The following is a 14,956-nucleotide window of genomic DNA, read 5'->3' on the forward strand; positions in this document are numbered from 1 at the left end:
AAATGAAGACGCTAGATGAAACAAAACTTCATTTACTGCCTTCAAAATGGAAAATTAAGACACTAGATCAAACAAAACTTCATTTACAGCCCTCACAATGTTTTGCTGCAATATATAGGCATAGTCCGGTTACACCTGAAGAAGTTGGGTGTCATAATATGTCGTGATCTCTCTGGCTAAAAATTCCCACAAATACACTTCAAAATATAGTGGCAAGCCTTCAGAGATGAGTGGAAGCTGGATAGTACATATAATTTAAGTTTTTTATCCTGTGTTTCGCCATTATGAACAGCACGAACCGTGTAACCCCTGAGGAAGCTGCGTGAACAGTGAGCTGGGGAGGTTGTCATTTCTCCAAAATTTTCCAAGAAGATTGGGGGCTGTACAGCTGGAGAAGTACCCAACTCTTTGTGAATGTCATTGTTTCGTAATGGGTTACTTCATACTTTTGGATATTTTGTGTACATACAGTATTTTGTAGTTGTCAATTCCATAACTCTGCCCATAATTTGTTATTTTAGGAAGTGAGCCCCAAATAAACTTTAAAACAAGCGAGAAAGGCATCGTTCATCTAACATTTGAGATCCCACCTTCTATGGATGTCGTACAAGTCACCTGGCAAAAGAGAAAAGGAAACTCTTATGAGACTTTGGTAACAAATAGTAAAAAGTTCGGGATTAAGATTTCCAAACCGTATGAAAATCGTCTGTCAGTTCTCGAAACCAAAGACCCAGGGACATCAGCCATCGCTCTCTCGCAATTGGAAAAGGAAGATGATGCTTGTTTTATGGCCATTTTCAACATATATCCTGACGGAGCTCTCAAAGGAAAAGGTTGCCTACCAAAACTACGTAAGTACTACACAAAAAAAGTTATAAATGGATATAAAAATTAATGTAATGGAAAATTGAATTTTAATTGAAAATCTTTATTTTTGGAAGGATAATAATGCAACTGATGCCTGTTGTGTCCCAATATGTAGTGACCGTCTTCAACCTGCAAGGGAAAGACTCGCCAATCAATTTACAGTGAATGAAAAAAAAATCTTTTTAATGGCAATCCCAATCATGTACAGTATATAAATATACTAGCTGAAAAGCCCGGCGTTGCCCGGGCATAGTAACTTACTGTGGTTAGTTATAGCACCTCACACCTCTCATTTTCCCCCTCACACCTCTCATTTTCCCTCTCAACATTTGCCATTATTACCTCACACCTGTCATTTACTGATCACTCCACTACTTTCCCCTCACTCCTCTCATTTTGCACTCACACCTCTCATTTTTACCTCACAGCTCTCCCCTGAATATAGTATATACCTGTATGTCATCTCACCTGCATATAGTATATGCCTGTATGTCATCTCCTCCTGTATATAGTATATACCTGTGTGTCATCTCCTCCTGTATATAGTATATACCTGTATATCATCTCCTCCAATATATAGTATACACCTGTGTCATCTCCTCCTGTATATAGTATATACGTGTGTCATCTCCTCCTGTATATAGTATATACCTGTATATCATCTCCGCCAATATATAGTATATACCTGTGTCTTCTCCTCCTCCTTTATATAGTATATACCTGTGTGTCATCTCCTCCTGTATATAGTATATACGTGTGTCATCTCCTCCTGTATATAGTATATACCTAGAACCAAAAACACATGGGCCACCTGCATAGCGAACAAGTCTGTAGGAACCTGTTCACACCACCAAAGAACTTGAAAACACAAAAGCGCACAGAGAGGTAAAAAAATATATAAATAAAATACTCTGTTGTAAAAAAAATCACAGTAAATAAGCAAGTGCTAGTCAAAAAATGAAAAAATACAGGGTATTTAGTTAACACGTTTTTTTGCAAAAAAAAAGTATGTTAAGCTGCTCCACCAATCGCCAAGGTATACCCATAATAGAGCAGTCCTGTCTAATGTATATAATCCCTATCTGATGTATTTAAAAACCTGATCATCCGTATAGTACTTGTATGAACAGGGCTCAGAGAGAAAATATCCACATTGAACATGCGAGATGGAACAGCTACAATGCAAATGACCCACAGAGGAGTGGTGAATTCCCCAGTCTTGTAGAAACAAGAGAACAATTATAGAACCAAAAACACATGGGCCACCTGTATAGCAAACAAGTCTGTAGGAACCTGTTCACACCACTAAAGAACTTGAAAACACAAAAGCGCGCAGAGAGGTAAAAAAATATATAAATAAAATACTCTGTTGTAAAAAAGTCACAGTAAATAAGCAAGTGCTAGTCATAAATTGAAAAAATACAGGGTATTTAGTTAATACGTTTTTTTGCAAAAAAAAGTATGTTAAGCTGCTCCACCAATCGCCAAGGTATACCCATAATAGAGCAGTCCTGTCTAATGTATATAATCCCTATCTGATGTATATAGTATATACCTGTATATCATCACCTCCAATATATAGTATATACCTGTGTCATCTCCTCCTGTATATAGTATATACCTGTATGTCATCTCCCCTGTATATAGTATATACCTGTATGTCATCTCCCCTGTATATACCTGTATGTCATCTCCTGTATATAGTATATACCTGTGTGTCATCTCCTACTGTATATAGTATATACCTGTATGTCATCTCCCCTGAAAATAGTATATACCTATATGTCATCTCCTCCTGTATAAAGTATATGCCTGTATGTCATCTCCTCCTGTATATAGTATATACCTGTATATCATCTCCTCCAATATATAGTATATACCTGTATCATCTCCTACTGTATATAGTATATACCTATATGTCATCTCCTCCTGTATATAGTATATACCTGTATGTCATCTCCTCCTGTATGTAGTATATACCTGTGTGTCATGTCCTCCTGTATTAGACGTCGTTCACACGTTATTTGGTCAGTATTTTTACCTCAGTTTTGGTAAGTTAAAACTTGGCGTAAAACAATCAGAGGAAAAGTTTATTAGAAACTCGTCACCACTTCTGTATTTTTCTCCCACTCGTGGTTTTGGCTTATAAATACTGAGGTAACATACTGTCCAAATACTACACGTGTGAATGTTGCCTTATACACAGCCTCCACCTGCAGCGCTTCACTCTTCTGTGCACACAGGCTCATACTGCAGCAGCATCGCACTTCTCTCATTTCCCCCATCACATCTCTATCCATGAGGCTCCCCCCTTTCCCCTGACGCCATGCCTCACAGGAACAACTCCATTCTAGATATGACGGAGCCTGTGCCTGCTATGCGGAGTGGGCGTGGCTCGATACACACACACACACACACACACACATACACACACACACACATATATATACACTCAACTTTATATATTAGATGCATAGTTTTGTCGACAGAAAAATATAATGATAGCGGATATGGTAAAAATACAATTGCTTGGTTTATATGATATTTCCTATATAGACAGTATTTTTCCTGCAGTCTCTAATATATCCGGAGAAGAGAGACAAAAATTGATACATAAGTAAAAAAAAATCCGCAGTCATTTTCTTAGAAAATTACAGAAAAAGGATATAATAGAGGCCTAAATTGGAATTCCATAGTCTGTAACAAGGCGGTAGTCTGCCCGTATGAAAGAGAGCAGAACTGAAGGTAAATTAATCCAATTTCCAGACTATAGAAAGCTAGGAGGGATAGCTAACACTAGAGAAGACAGAGAAAGGATTCAGAAGGATCTAGATAAGTTTGAACAATGGGCAGAGACTAATAGAATGATATTTAACAGGGAGAAATGCAAGATTCTACATCTGGGCAAGAAAAACGAAAATTACATGTACAGAATGGGAGGAATAGAACTAAGCAACAGCATGTGTGAAAAATACTTGGGTATACTAATAGATCAGACTGCACAGGAGTCAACAGTGTGATGCAGCAGCAAAAAAGGCAAACACAGTTCTAGGATGTATTTAGAGAAGCATAGAGTCTAGATCACGTGAAGTCACTATCCCCCTCTACTCCTCCTTGGTCAGGCCTCATCTGGAATACTGTGTCCAGTTCTGGGAACCACGTTTTAAAAAAAGATATCAACAAACTGGAGCAAGTTCAAAGAAAAGTTACCAGGATGGTGAGCGGTCTGCAAAGTATGTCTTACGAAGGTCAGCTAAAAGATCAAGGAATCTTTAGCTTGCAAAAAAGAAGGCTAAGAGGAGACTTAATAGCTGTTTACAAATATCTGAAGGGATGTCAGTGTGTAGAGGGATCATCATTATTCTCATTTGCACATGAAACATGAGAAGCAATGGAAGGAAACTGAAAGGGGGAAGATACAGATTAGATATTAGAAAATACTTTTTGACAGTGAGGGTGACCAATGAGTGGAACAGGCTGCCACGAGAGGTGTGGTGAGTTCTCCTTCAATGGAAGTCTTCAAACAGAGGCTGATCAGACATCTGTCTGAGATGGTTCGGTGAATCCTGCATTGAGCAGGGGGTTGGAAATAATGACCCTGAAGGTCTCTTCCAACTCTAACATTCTATGATTCTATGAAAAGGAAAAACAAGAATTGGTAAAGGACAGGTTACCTTGCATGACAATAAGTGTTCCCCTGATAGAATTTGGCTAGCTAGTAAAACATATAGAATAATTTAGAGTCATCAGGGATAAGTTCAAGATGAACATATTACGGAGGATAAACAAATTATGGGGAGAAAATAGCACAATACTAGTAATATCTGTAACATGGGTACCTTTGAGAAAAATGGCTGTGTCATAGTCTCTGTTGAGACCTTTAGGTTCAAGGGTCTGCAGTGTGTAGATCCAGTAGTCTTCCCATCTTTTAAGTTGTTTAATCCTGTCCTGGCCCCTCCTGGGAGATGGTATTTGCTCTAGAACCTGGAATTTTATTTAGGCAATGCTCTGACCGATACATTGAAAGTGAAAGGGGAACGGTAGATGTACCTTTTTGCATCTAATTTTTGACTTGTGTTGCGATACGGATGTATCGCATTATGCGGGTGGAAGATGCAATTGCCATTTTTTACTAGATGAAATTTAGAACGGGAAATATGCTCTCTTTCTGTGTGCAGAGGAAGGACTGGATCGGATCGGTTGATTTTGAGCCTACATCTGCCCTGACTAGTTTGTCTCGAAGGTTTGGAGGGCATCTGAAGCAAGCAAGGAAAGATTCTTAGAACTCTTCTACGTTAGGATAGTGTAACAGGGTCTACCAAGCTGGGGTACCTCTTTCGGTACCACCCCGTGTTTCAGGAGGTCCACTCTGCTTTTGCTGGATTCTGAATGAAGGACGCTGGCTGGAATTCCTTGATTACATGGGAGCATATAAAAGCTGACTGCTACCCCACGTATTTCCAGTCTAAAAGAACACACTTTATTCACAGCACACTGAATATATAACACAGATACACAGGGCAGGCCAATAGAAAAAACAGGCCAGACATACATTACAATAGCCGCAGGGGGCCGGAGCCTGCTGATATTTACTGTGGGAATTACAAAGGTGGGGGAGGACAGAAGGGGGATATCGTGTCCTCTCTGCCCAGGGGAGCAGCCTGTGGACTGATGCATTTCACATGGAACCTATTATACATAATATATACTGCATAACATATTCTTGGTGCTGGGGGTTCTGTAACAGATATCTATTCTGAAGAATAGGCCAATGCTTCCTATATATATAAAGTACCCAATAGGAGTATGCATGGTACTTGTGAACAAAGGTCACCCTCTTAGCTTTGCAAGTTTGTTGTCAGACCATGCATTTTGTCCTGCTGTGAGGATTTTTGTTGGGTAAGCCCTTTCTAGAAATTTTTCCCGCATCTCACTGAGTCTGGTCTCTCTAACCTGTTGTTGGGATACAATCTGTTGTGAGTTCTGTTTTTGGGCTCCCTCTGGTGGTTACTGATGGTACTGGGTGATTTGTGTTCTGCTATCTCTGGTGTCCACCTGTTCTATTAGAATTTGGGAGTTTCCTATTTAACCGGGCTTTCTTGTCATTTCCTGGCCGGCTATCAAGGTTATCAGAGTGTTTTGTTACCTCAGCTTCTGGCCTCAGTAATCTTCAGGACAAGCTAAGTTTTTGATTTTCTTGTTCCACATTTGCTTTATTTTTGTCTTGTCCAGCTTGCATTGACGTGTTTCTTTGCTGCTGGTTGCTCTAGCGGGCTGTAATTGCTCCTCATGTTCCATGAGTTGGAACATGAGTTCAAGTAATTACAGGATGGTTTTTTGAAGAGTTTTTTGCTGACCGCGCAGTTTACTTTTGTATCCTCTGCTATCTAGTTTTAGCGGGCCTCATTTTGCTGAATCTGTTTTCATACTGTGTATGTGCCTTCCTCTCATTTCACCGTCATTATATGTGGGGGGCTGCTATTTCTGTGGGGAATTTCTCTGGAGGCAAGAGAGGTCTGTGTTTCTTCTAATAGGGGAAGTTAGATCTTCGGCTGGTGCGAGACGTCTAGGATCAACGTAGGCACGTTCCCCGGCTATTGTTATTTGTGTGTTCAGGTTTAGGGTCGCGGTCAGCTCAGGTTCCATCACCCTAGAGCTCGTTGGTGCTTGTCCTTTTGTGATTCCCTGCCATTGGAATCATGACAGTATAGCCGGCCCGAAAGTTTGGGCTGAAGTAGGAGGAAAAGTAGTCTGAGGAAGTTTTTTTTTTTTTTCCTCCTCTGAGGTTGCTGCCTAGCCTTAATTGCAGCCTGGCTGATTTTTTTTTTTTTTCCTCCTCTTAATCCTTGAATGGCTCTGACCTTAGCTGTTTGTCATGGACGTCCAGAGTTTAGCTTCCAGCCTGAATAATCTTGCTGCTAAGGTTCAAAATATACAAGATTTTGTTGTACATGCTCCTATGTCTGAACCTAGAATTCCTATTCCAGAGTTCTTTGCTGGAGATAGATCTAGTTTTCTGAATTTTAGGAATAATTGCAAGTTGTTCCTTTCTTTGAAATCTCGCTCTTCTGGAGACCCTGCTCAGCAGGTTAAGATTATTATATCTTTCCTGCGGGGTGACCCTCAAAATTGGGCATTTGCATTGGCACCAGGGGATCCTGCGTTGCTTAATGTGGATGCGTTTTTTCTGGCATTGGGTTTGCTCTATGAGGAACCTAACCAAGAGATTCAGGCTGAAAAAGCTTTATTAGCTCTCTCTCAGGGGCAAGATGAAGCAGAAATATATTGTCAAAAATTTCGGAAATGGTCAGTGCTTACTCAGTGGAATGAGTGCGCCCTGGCTGCAAAGTTTAGAGATGGCCTTTCTGAGGCCATTAAAGATGTTATGGTGGGGTTCCCTGCGCCTACAGGTCTGAATGAGTCTATGACTATGGCTATTCAGATTGATCGGCGTTTACGGGAGCGCAAACCTGTGCACCATTTGGCGGTGTCTTCTGAACAGGCACTTGAGACAATGCAATGTGATAGAGTTCAGTCAAGAAGTGAACGGCAAAACTATAGGCGGAAAAATGGGTTGTGCTTTTATTGTGGTGATTCTGCTCATGTTATATCAGCATGCTCTAAACGCACAAAAAAGGTTGATAAGTCTGTTGCCATTAGTACGTTACAGTCTAAGTTCATTCTGTCTGTGACTCTGATTTGTTCATTATCATCCATTTCCGTCGATGCCTATGTAGATTCAGGCGCTGCCCTGAGTCTTATGGATTGGTCATTTGCCAAGCGATGTGGGTTTAGTCTTGAGCCTCTGGAAGTCCCTATTCCCTTGAAGGGAATTGACTCTACACCTTTAGCTATGAATAAACCTCAGTACTGGACACAAGTGACCATGCGTATGACTCCCGTTCATCAGGAGGTGATTCGCTTCCTGGTATTGTATAATTTACATGATGTTCTAGTACTTGGTCTGCCATGGTTACAAACTCATAATCCAGTCCTTGACTGGAAAACAATGTCTGTGTTAAGCTGGGGATGTCAGGGGGTTCATGATGATGCACCTCCGATTTCTATCGCTTCATCTACTCCTTCTGAGGTTCCTGTATTTTTGTCTGATTATCAGGAGGTTTTTGAGGAGCCTAAGCTCAGTTCGCTTCCTCCTCACAGGGATTGCGATTGTGCTATAGATTTAATTCCTGGTAGTAAATTTCCTAAAGGTCGTTTGTTCAATCTGTCAGTGCCAGAGCATACTGCTATGCGGGATTATGTTAAGGAGTCCTTGGAAAAGGGACATATTCGTCCATCTTCGTCCCCTTTGGGAGCAGGTTTTTTTTTCGTGGCCAAAAAAGATGGGTCCTTGAGGCCTTGTATAGATTATCGTCTTTTGAATAAGATTACCGTAAAATATCAGTATCCTTTGCCTTTGTTGACTGATTTGTTTGCTCGCATTAAGGGGGCTAAATGGTTCACTAAGATTGATCTTCGGGGTGCGTATAATCTTATACGAATAAAGCAAGGTGATGAGTGGAAAACCGCATTTAATACGCCTGAGGGCCATTTTGAGTATTTGGTAATGCCTTTCGGACTTTCTAATGCTCCTTCAGTCTTCCAGTCCTTTATGCACGATATTTTCCGTGAATATCTTGATAAATTTATGATTGTGTATTTGGATGATATTTTGGTTTTTTCTGATGACTGGGAGTCTCATGTTCAGCAGGTCAGGAAGGTGTTTCAGGTCCTGCGGGCCAATTCCTTGTTTGTAAAGGGCTCAAAGTGTCTCTTTGGAGTCCAGAAGATTTCTTTCTTGGGGTATATTTTTTCCCCTTCTACTATTGAGATGGATCCCGTCAAGGTTCAGGCTATTTGTGACTGGACACAGCCTACATCTCTTAAGAGTCTACAGAAGTTCTTGGGCTTTGCTAATTTCTATCGTCGTTTTATAACTAATTTTTCTAGTGTTGTTAAGCCTTTGACGGATTTGACTAAGAAGGGTACTGATGTTGCTGATTGGTCTCCTGCGGCTGTGGAGGCCTTTCAGGAACTTAAACGCCGGTTTTCTTCTGCTCCTGTGTTGCGTCAGCCTGATGTTTCGCTTCCTTTCCAAGTTGAGGTTGATGCTTCCGAGATTGGAGCGGGGGCGGTTTTGTCACAGAGAAGCTCCGATTGCTCGGTGATGAAACCATGTGCGTTCTTCTCTAGAAAATTTTCGCCCGCTGAGCGGAATTATGATGTGGGTAATCAGGAACTTTTGGCTATGAAGTGGGCATTTGAGGAGTGGCGTCATTGGCTGGAGGGTGCTAGACATCGTGTGGTGGTCTTGACTGATCACAAAAATCTGATTTACCTTGAGTCTGCCAGGCATCTGAATCCTAGACAGGCTCGTTGGTCACTGTTTTTCTCTCGTTTCAATTTTGTGGTTTCATACCTGCCAGGTTCAAAGAATGTGAAGGCGGATGCTCTTTCTAGGAGTTTTGTGCCTGACTCCCCTGGAAATTCTGAGCCCACTGGTATCCTTAGGGATGGGGTGATTTTGTCGGCTGTCTTCCCAGACTTGCGACGTGCTTTGCAGGAGTTTCAGGCGGGTAAACCTGATCGTTGTCCGCCTGAGAGACTGTTTGTTCTGGATAGTTGGACCAGTAGAGTCATCTCCGAGGTCCATTCTTCTGCGTTGGCAGGTCATCCTGGAATATTTGGTACTAGAGACTTGGTGGCCAGGTCTTTTTGGTGGCCTTCCTTGTCGAGGGATGTGCGTTCTTTTGTGCAGTCTTGTGAGGTTTGTGCTCGGGCTAAGCCTTGCTGTTCTCGAGCCAGTGGATTGTTGTCACCTTTGCCTATCCTGAAGAGGCCTTGGACGCACATTTCCATGGACTTTATTTCGGATCTCCCTGTCTCTCAAAAAATGTCCGTCATCTGGGTTGTGTGTGACCGCTTTTCTAAAATGGTTCATCTTGTACCCTTGCCTAAGTTGCCTTCCTCCTCTGAGTTGGTCCCTCTGTTTTTTCAGAACGTGGTTCGTTTGCATGGGCTTCCGGAGAACATCGTTTCTGACAGGGGATCCCAGTTTGTGTCTAGATTTTGGCGGACGTTCTGTGCTAAGATGGGCATTGATTTGTCCTTTTCGTCTGCATTCCACCCTCAGACGAATGGCCAGACGGAGCGAACTAATCAGACCTTGGAAACTTATTTGAGGTGTTTTGTTTCTGCTGATCAGGATGACTGGGTTACCTTTTTGCCGCTGGCCGAGTTTGCCCTTAATAATCGGGCTAGTTCTGCTACCTTGGTTTCTCCTTTCTTTTGTAATTCGGGGTTTCATCCTCGTTTTTCCTCTGGTCAGGTGGAGCCTTCTGATTGTCCTGGAGTGGACATGGTGGTGGATAGGTTGCATCAGATTTGGAGTCATGTGGTGGACAATTTGAAGTTGTCCCAGGAGAAGGCTCAGCAGTTTGCTAATCGCTGTCGCCGCGTGGGTCCTCGACTTCGTGTTGGGGACTTGGTGTGGTTGTCTTCTCGTTTTGTTCCTATGAAGGTCTCTTCTCCTAAGTTCAAGCCTCGGTTCATCGGTCCTTATAGGATCTTGGAAATTCTTAACCCTGTGTCGTTTCGTTTGGATCTCCCGGCATCGTTTGCTATTCATAATGTGTTCCATCGGTCGTTGTTGCGGAGGTATGAGGTACCTGTTGTTCCTTCGCTTGAGCCTCCTGCTCCGGTGCTGGTGGAGGGAGAATTGGAGTATGTTGTGGAGAAGATCTTGGATTCTCGTGTTTCCAGACGGAAACTCCAATATTTGGTCAAGTGGAAGGGTTATGGTCAGGAGGATAATTCTTGGGTGGTTGCCTCTGATGTTCATGCTGATGATTTGGTCCGCGCTTTTCATAGGGCTCATCCTGGTCGCCCTGGTGGTTCTCGTGAGGGTTCGGTGACCCCTCCTCAAGGGGGGGGTACTGTTGTGAGTTCTGTTTTTGGGCTCCCTCTGGTGGTTACTGATGGTACTGGGTGATTTGTGTTCTGCTATCTCTGGTGTCCACCTGTTCTATTAGGATTTGGGAGTTTCCTATTTAACCGGGCTTTCTTGTCATTTCCTGGCCGGCTATCAAGGTTATCAGAGTGTTTTGTTACCTCAGCTTCTGGCCTCAGTAATCTTCAGGACAAGCTAAGTTTTTGATTTTCTTGTTCCACGTTTGCTTTATTTTTGTCTTGTCCAGCTTGCATTGACGTGTTTCTTTGCTGCTGGTTGCTCTAGCGGGCTGTAATTGCTCCTCATGTTCCATGAGTTGGAACATGAGTTCAAGTAATTACAGGATGGTTTTTTGAAGGGTTTTTTGCTGACCGCGCAGTTTACTTTTGTATCCTCTGCTATCTAGTTTTAGCGGGCCTCATTTTGCTGAATCTGTTTTCATACTGTGTATGTGCCTTCCTCTCATTTCACCGTCATTATATGTGGGGGGCTGCTATTTCTGTGGGGAATTTCTCTGGAGGCAAGAGAGGTCTGTGTTTCTTCTAATAGGGGAAGTTAGATCTTCGGCTGGTGCGAGACGTCTAGGATCAACGTAGGCACGTTCCCCGGCTATTGTTATTTGTGTGTTCAGGTTTAGGGTCGCGGTCAGCTCAGGTTCCATCACATTAGAGCTCGTTGGTGCTTGTCCTTTTGTGATTCCCTGCCATTGGAATCATGACAACAATCCTCTAAACTCTCCAGAATTGTGAGGATGGGATGGATTTTTTGGTGGCTATGTGGTAGTAATAAAAAGTGTAATAACTATTACAGGTAATTTCTTTAGTAAACAGGTCTATCATCAAACTACTATTGTCCTCCTTACCCCCTTAAACCATAGTGTCCAAAAAGCTGTTTTTTTTGTAGTCATGATGTATTGTGAATAGAGATGAGCAAGTATACGCGTTGATTGGGTCTCCCCGGTGATCTCCGAGTGTTTGGATGTGCTCGGAGAATTAGTTTTCTTTGCCTCAGCTGCATGATTTACAGCTGCTAGACAGGCTGAATACATGTGAGGAATGCCTGTTTGTTAGGGAATTCCCACATGTTTTCAGGCTGCCCAGAAGCCCTAAATCATGCAGCTGAAGCGATGAAAATTAAATCTCCGAGCACATCCAAATTCTCGTAGATCACACGAGCAACAATGCTATTCGCTCATCACTAATGGCGAACTGTAACTCCAACCAGTAGCATTGCTATATACGTTGAAGTTCTGTTTCAAGAGGTCTGTCCCATATGCAGAAAATGTCATCAATATATCTTCGACACAGATGAAAATGTCGAAGAGTGTGTTGGTGTGACTGTCTATGAAATCTTCTGCAAAGAATGACATGTAGGTGATTGCATAAGGTGGGGCTACATTAGGCCCAATGGCTGTTCCTTGTATTTGGAGATAATAAGTATATTGAAAGATAAAGAAATTTTCCTTCAGGACTAATCCTAGTAGGTCAGTGCAAAACCTTCTAGCACTATCGTCAAAATGTGCCTCAGTCAGAAGCCTTTCTATAGTCCTTTTTTATGTGTGAAGGACGTGTACAGGCTATTAACATCCAACGTTACTAGTAAGGTGGTGGACGGTATGGGGCCCAGTGTGGTTATAAGATTGAGAAATTTGTTGGTGTCAAATAGAAAAAAATGGGTACTTTTGACCAAAAGAGTAAGAATCCGATCTAAGAGTATTGCCAGGGAAGACAGAATTGAATCTGGTGAAGATACAATGGGTCTACCAGGTGGTTTATCGAGTCTTTTGTGTTTCTTGGGAGAATGTAAAACACAGGTGTACTAGAGTTCTATTTGGTAAGGTACAAAGTTGTCTTATGATCTATGGTGTCAAGATGTAAGTGGTATCCAAGTACAGATTTACAGATTTCATTTTTGTGATGATGGAAGGTGTGGGGTTGCGCGTTAGGATCTTATAGACTTATTCATTACTAAGTTGGTTGTGGATCTCTTTCATGTATTCTTTACGGTCTATAGCTTGCCGTTTGTCTGCTGGTTTGATTCTTTTATTGTAGTCTTGATGTATGGAGAACTAGAATTCCAGACACATAATCATTCATATATATGTCAGGCTTTTGTCACTAGACAATATTTTAATAGCTGTTTTCTCATTAGTAGATAAGTTTGACGTAACATGAATTATACTCAGATAAATATTCGGTCCAATTCTATGCTGTCCATTTCTAGAAGGGAGGTAAATGTTTCAATGGGGGATTATCCCAAGGTGGTGCATAAGTGCTTGCGGGATCTTGAGATCTAGATCTTTAAAATTAGTATGGGTACTAGTCATGGGTGCAGGAGCATTTTCAGTTTTTGAGAAGTGTGCCCGTAACTGCAGATTCCCATTGAACCTCTGTACATCCATATCTAAATCAAACAAGTTATATGAAGCGCAAAAGTCTTATGAAAAATGCGAGCACTCACCATCCACTAAAATCCACTTCTTTATTATGACATGTAGTCAAAAGGCAGGATGAATCAGGGAAAAAACGTGATTCCACAAGATGAAGGTCGTTTCGTGCTGCCGCGCTTCCACGGGTCTTGAAGAGCGGCAGCGCGAAACGGCCTTCGTCTTGTCAATCAGGTAATTATCTGACTGCACAGCACTGCACTTGGTTTATTGCAGCAGCTAATACAAACAGCAGTCTAGAGTATAAGCTTAGACATTGACGGCCTGGATTTACACTCCTGCACATCTCCCATACCGGTCGCTCTTTCACTACTCACTACCATAGGTCATTGTCTGCTCTCTTTCCTGCGGGAAGGCTGCCGCCTTGTGAGAGACTATGGAATTCCAGTCTAAGCCTCTGTTATATCCTTATTTCTAAAAAAAATTACTAAGGATTGCTTCCACTTATGTATGAATTTTTGCCTCTCTTCTCCGGATGTTTAATAAACTGCTGGAAAAATACTAGGAATCATCATATAAACCGAGTATATGTATTTTTACTGATATCATGATGTTTCTGATGAAGGTCCAGTCACTAGGATGAAACGTTAAATTATTTGGATTGCCATTGTAAAGAAAAGTTGTTTAATTCACTGCAAATTGAGTGCCAGGTCTTTCCCTTGCTACTATATGGGTTGGACCCCTACGCGAGTATCTCATCTCATAACCCAGGAGTGCCGTATACTTCTCCAGTACATTGTCTTCTACCTGCAATCCGGACAGTGACTCTAAAGGTGGACAAAGATCATAGACAGCTGTCAACAGACCGTCCCTCTACATTGGGCATGCACAGGTTCTCAGGGGGATATAAATTGCTGCCATACACTTATGTCCTCCTGAAGACCCCACAGGCTGTAAGTAATCTCCCTTGACAGCAAAGTATTGGGCATGTTGACATTCAACATGCTCAACCCTTTATTCCTGTCTAGCCATTATGGCTATTGTTAACCAGTTCAAGACCGTGTCATTTACCCCCATTCTTCACGAGTCACATTTTTTTTATTATTTTTTGTACATGATATAAGGGGCTTCATTAATTACTTTTTTTTTTCTTTTTGCGGATATCAGGCGTTATCAGTTGAATAACGAGGGAAATAAGTGTCTTCTGTTTCCCATTTTTTAAATACATTTTAATTGACCATAAAGGACTACTAAAATACATAAAATAATTGTTCCTCATTCTGTAACAAATATTTATATATTATAATTTTTTATGACGAGGGGCTAGCAACAGTGATCTGGATTAATAGTGGAATTTTTTATGTATTTATTTACTTTTTGCATGTTTATATATAATTTATTTTTCATTTATCTTACACATTGCGACAAATATAAGGTTATAAAATACTTTTAGCAGGAGGGATTTTACATTCTAAAATATTTTTATTTTCATCTTATTTTCCTTGTAACTGGGGCTGGTATATTATCCCCAGTTACAGGGGAAACGCAGCCTCCTGACTGCATATCAGAGCTGTCTGGGTGGATGGAGAAGGGAGCACTGTCAGTGATTCCTATTACTGCATGCTCAGCATTTGTTCAGCCCTTTATACACAGGGATGGAGAAGGCAGAGGTGGTAGTACACCATATGTGCCTTCTCTGTGGGGACTGAGGCTGTCTATTAGATTTGCCTCAGCTGAGATGACTCTATGGAGCT

General features: G+C 41.6%; 1 protein-coding gene across 3 annotated transcripts in view; it reads left to right on the plus strand.

Annotated features, from left to right (window-relative positions):
• The window catches only part of LOC138672549 (uncharacterized), a 56,117-nt gene that overhangs the window by 19,290 nt on the left and 21,871 nt on the right, over positions 1-14,956 (plus strand). For all 3 annotated transcript variants that reach the window (XM_069760635.1, XM_069760633.1, XM_069760634.1), the window contains exon 2: positions 522-851. In XM_069760635.1, the coding sequence (XP_069616736.1) occupies positions 596-851 (256 nt within the window). In that variant the 5' untranslated portion in view covers positions 522-595. The remainder of the gene's footprint in view (positions 1-521; positions 852-14,956) is intronic.

This window comes from Ranitomeya imitator, chromosome 3 (assembly GCF_032444005.1).
Source record: "Ranitomeya imitator isolate aRanImi1 chromosome 3, aRanImi1.pri, whole genome shotgun sequence".
Taxonomy (NCBI): Eukaryota; Metazoa; Chordata; class Amphibia; order Anura; family Dendrobatidae; genus Ranitomeya; species Ranitomeya imitator.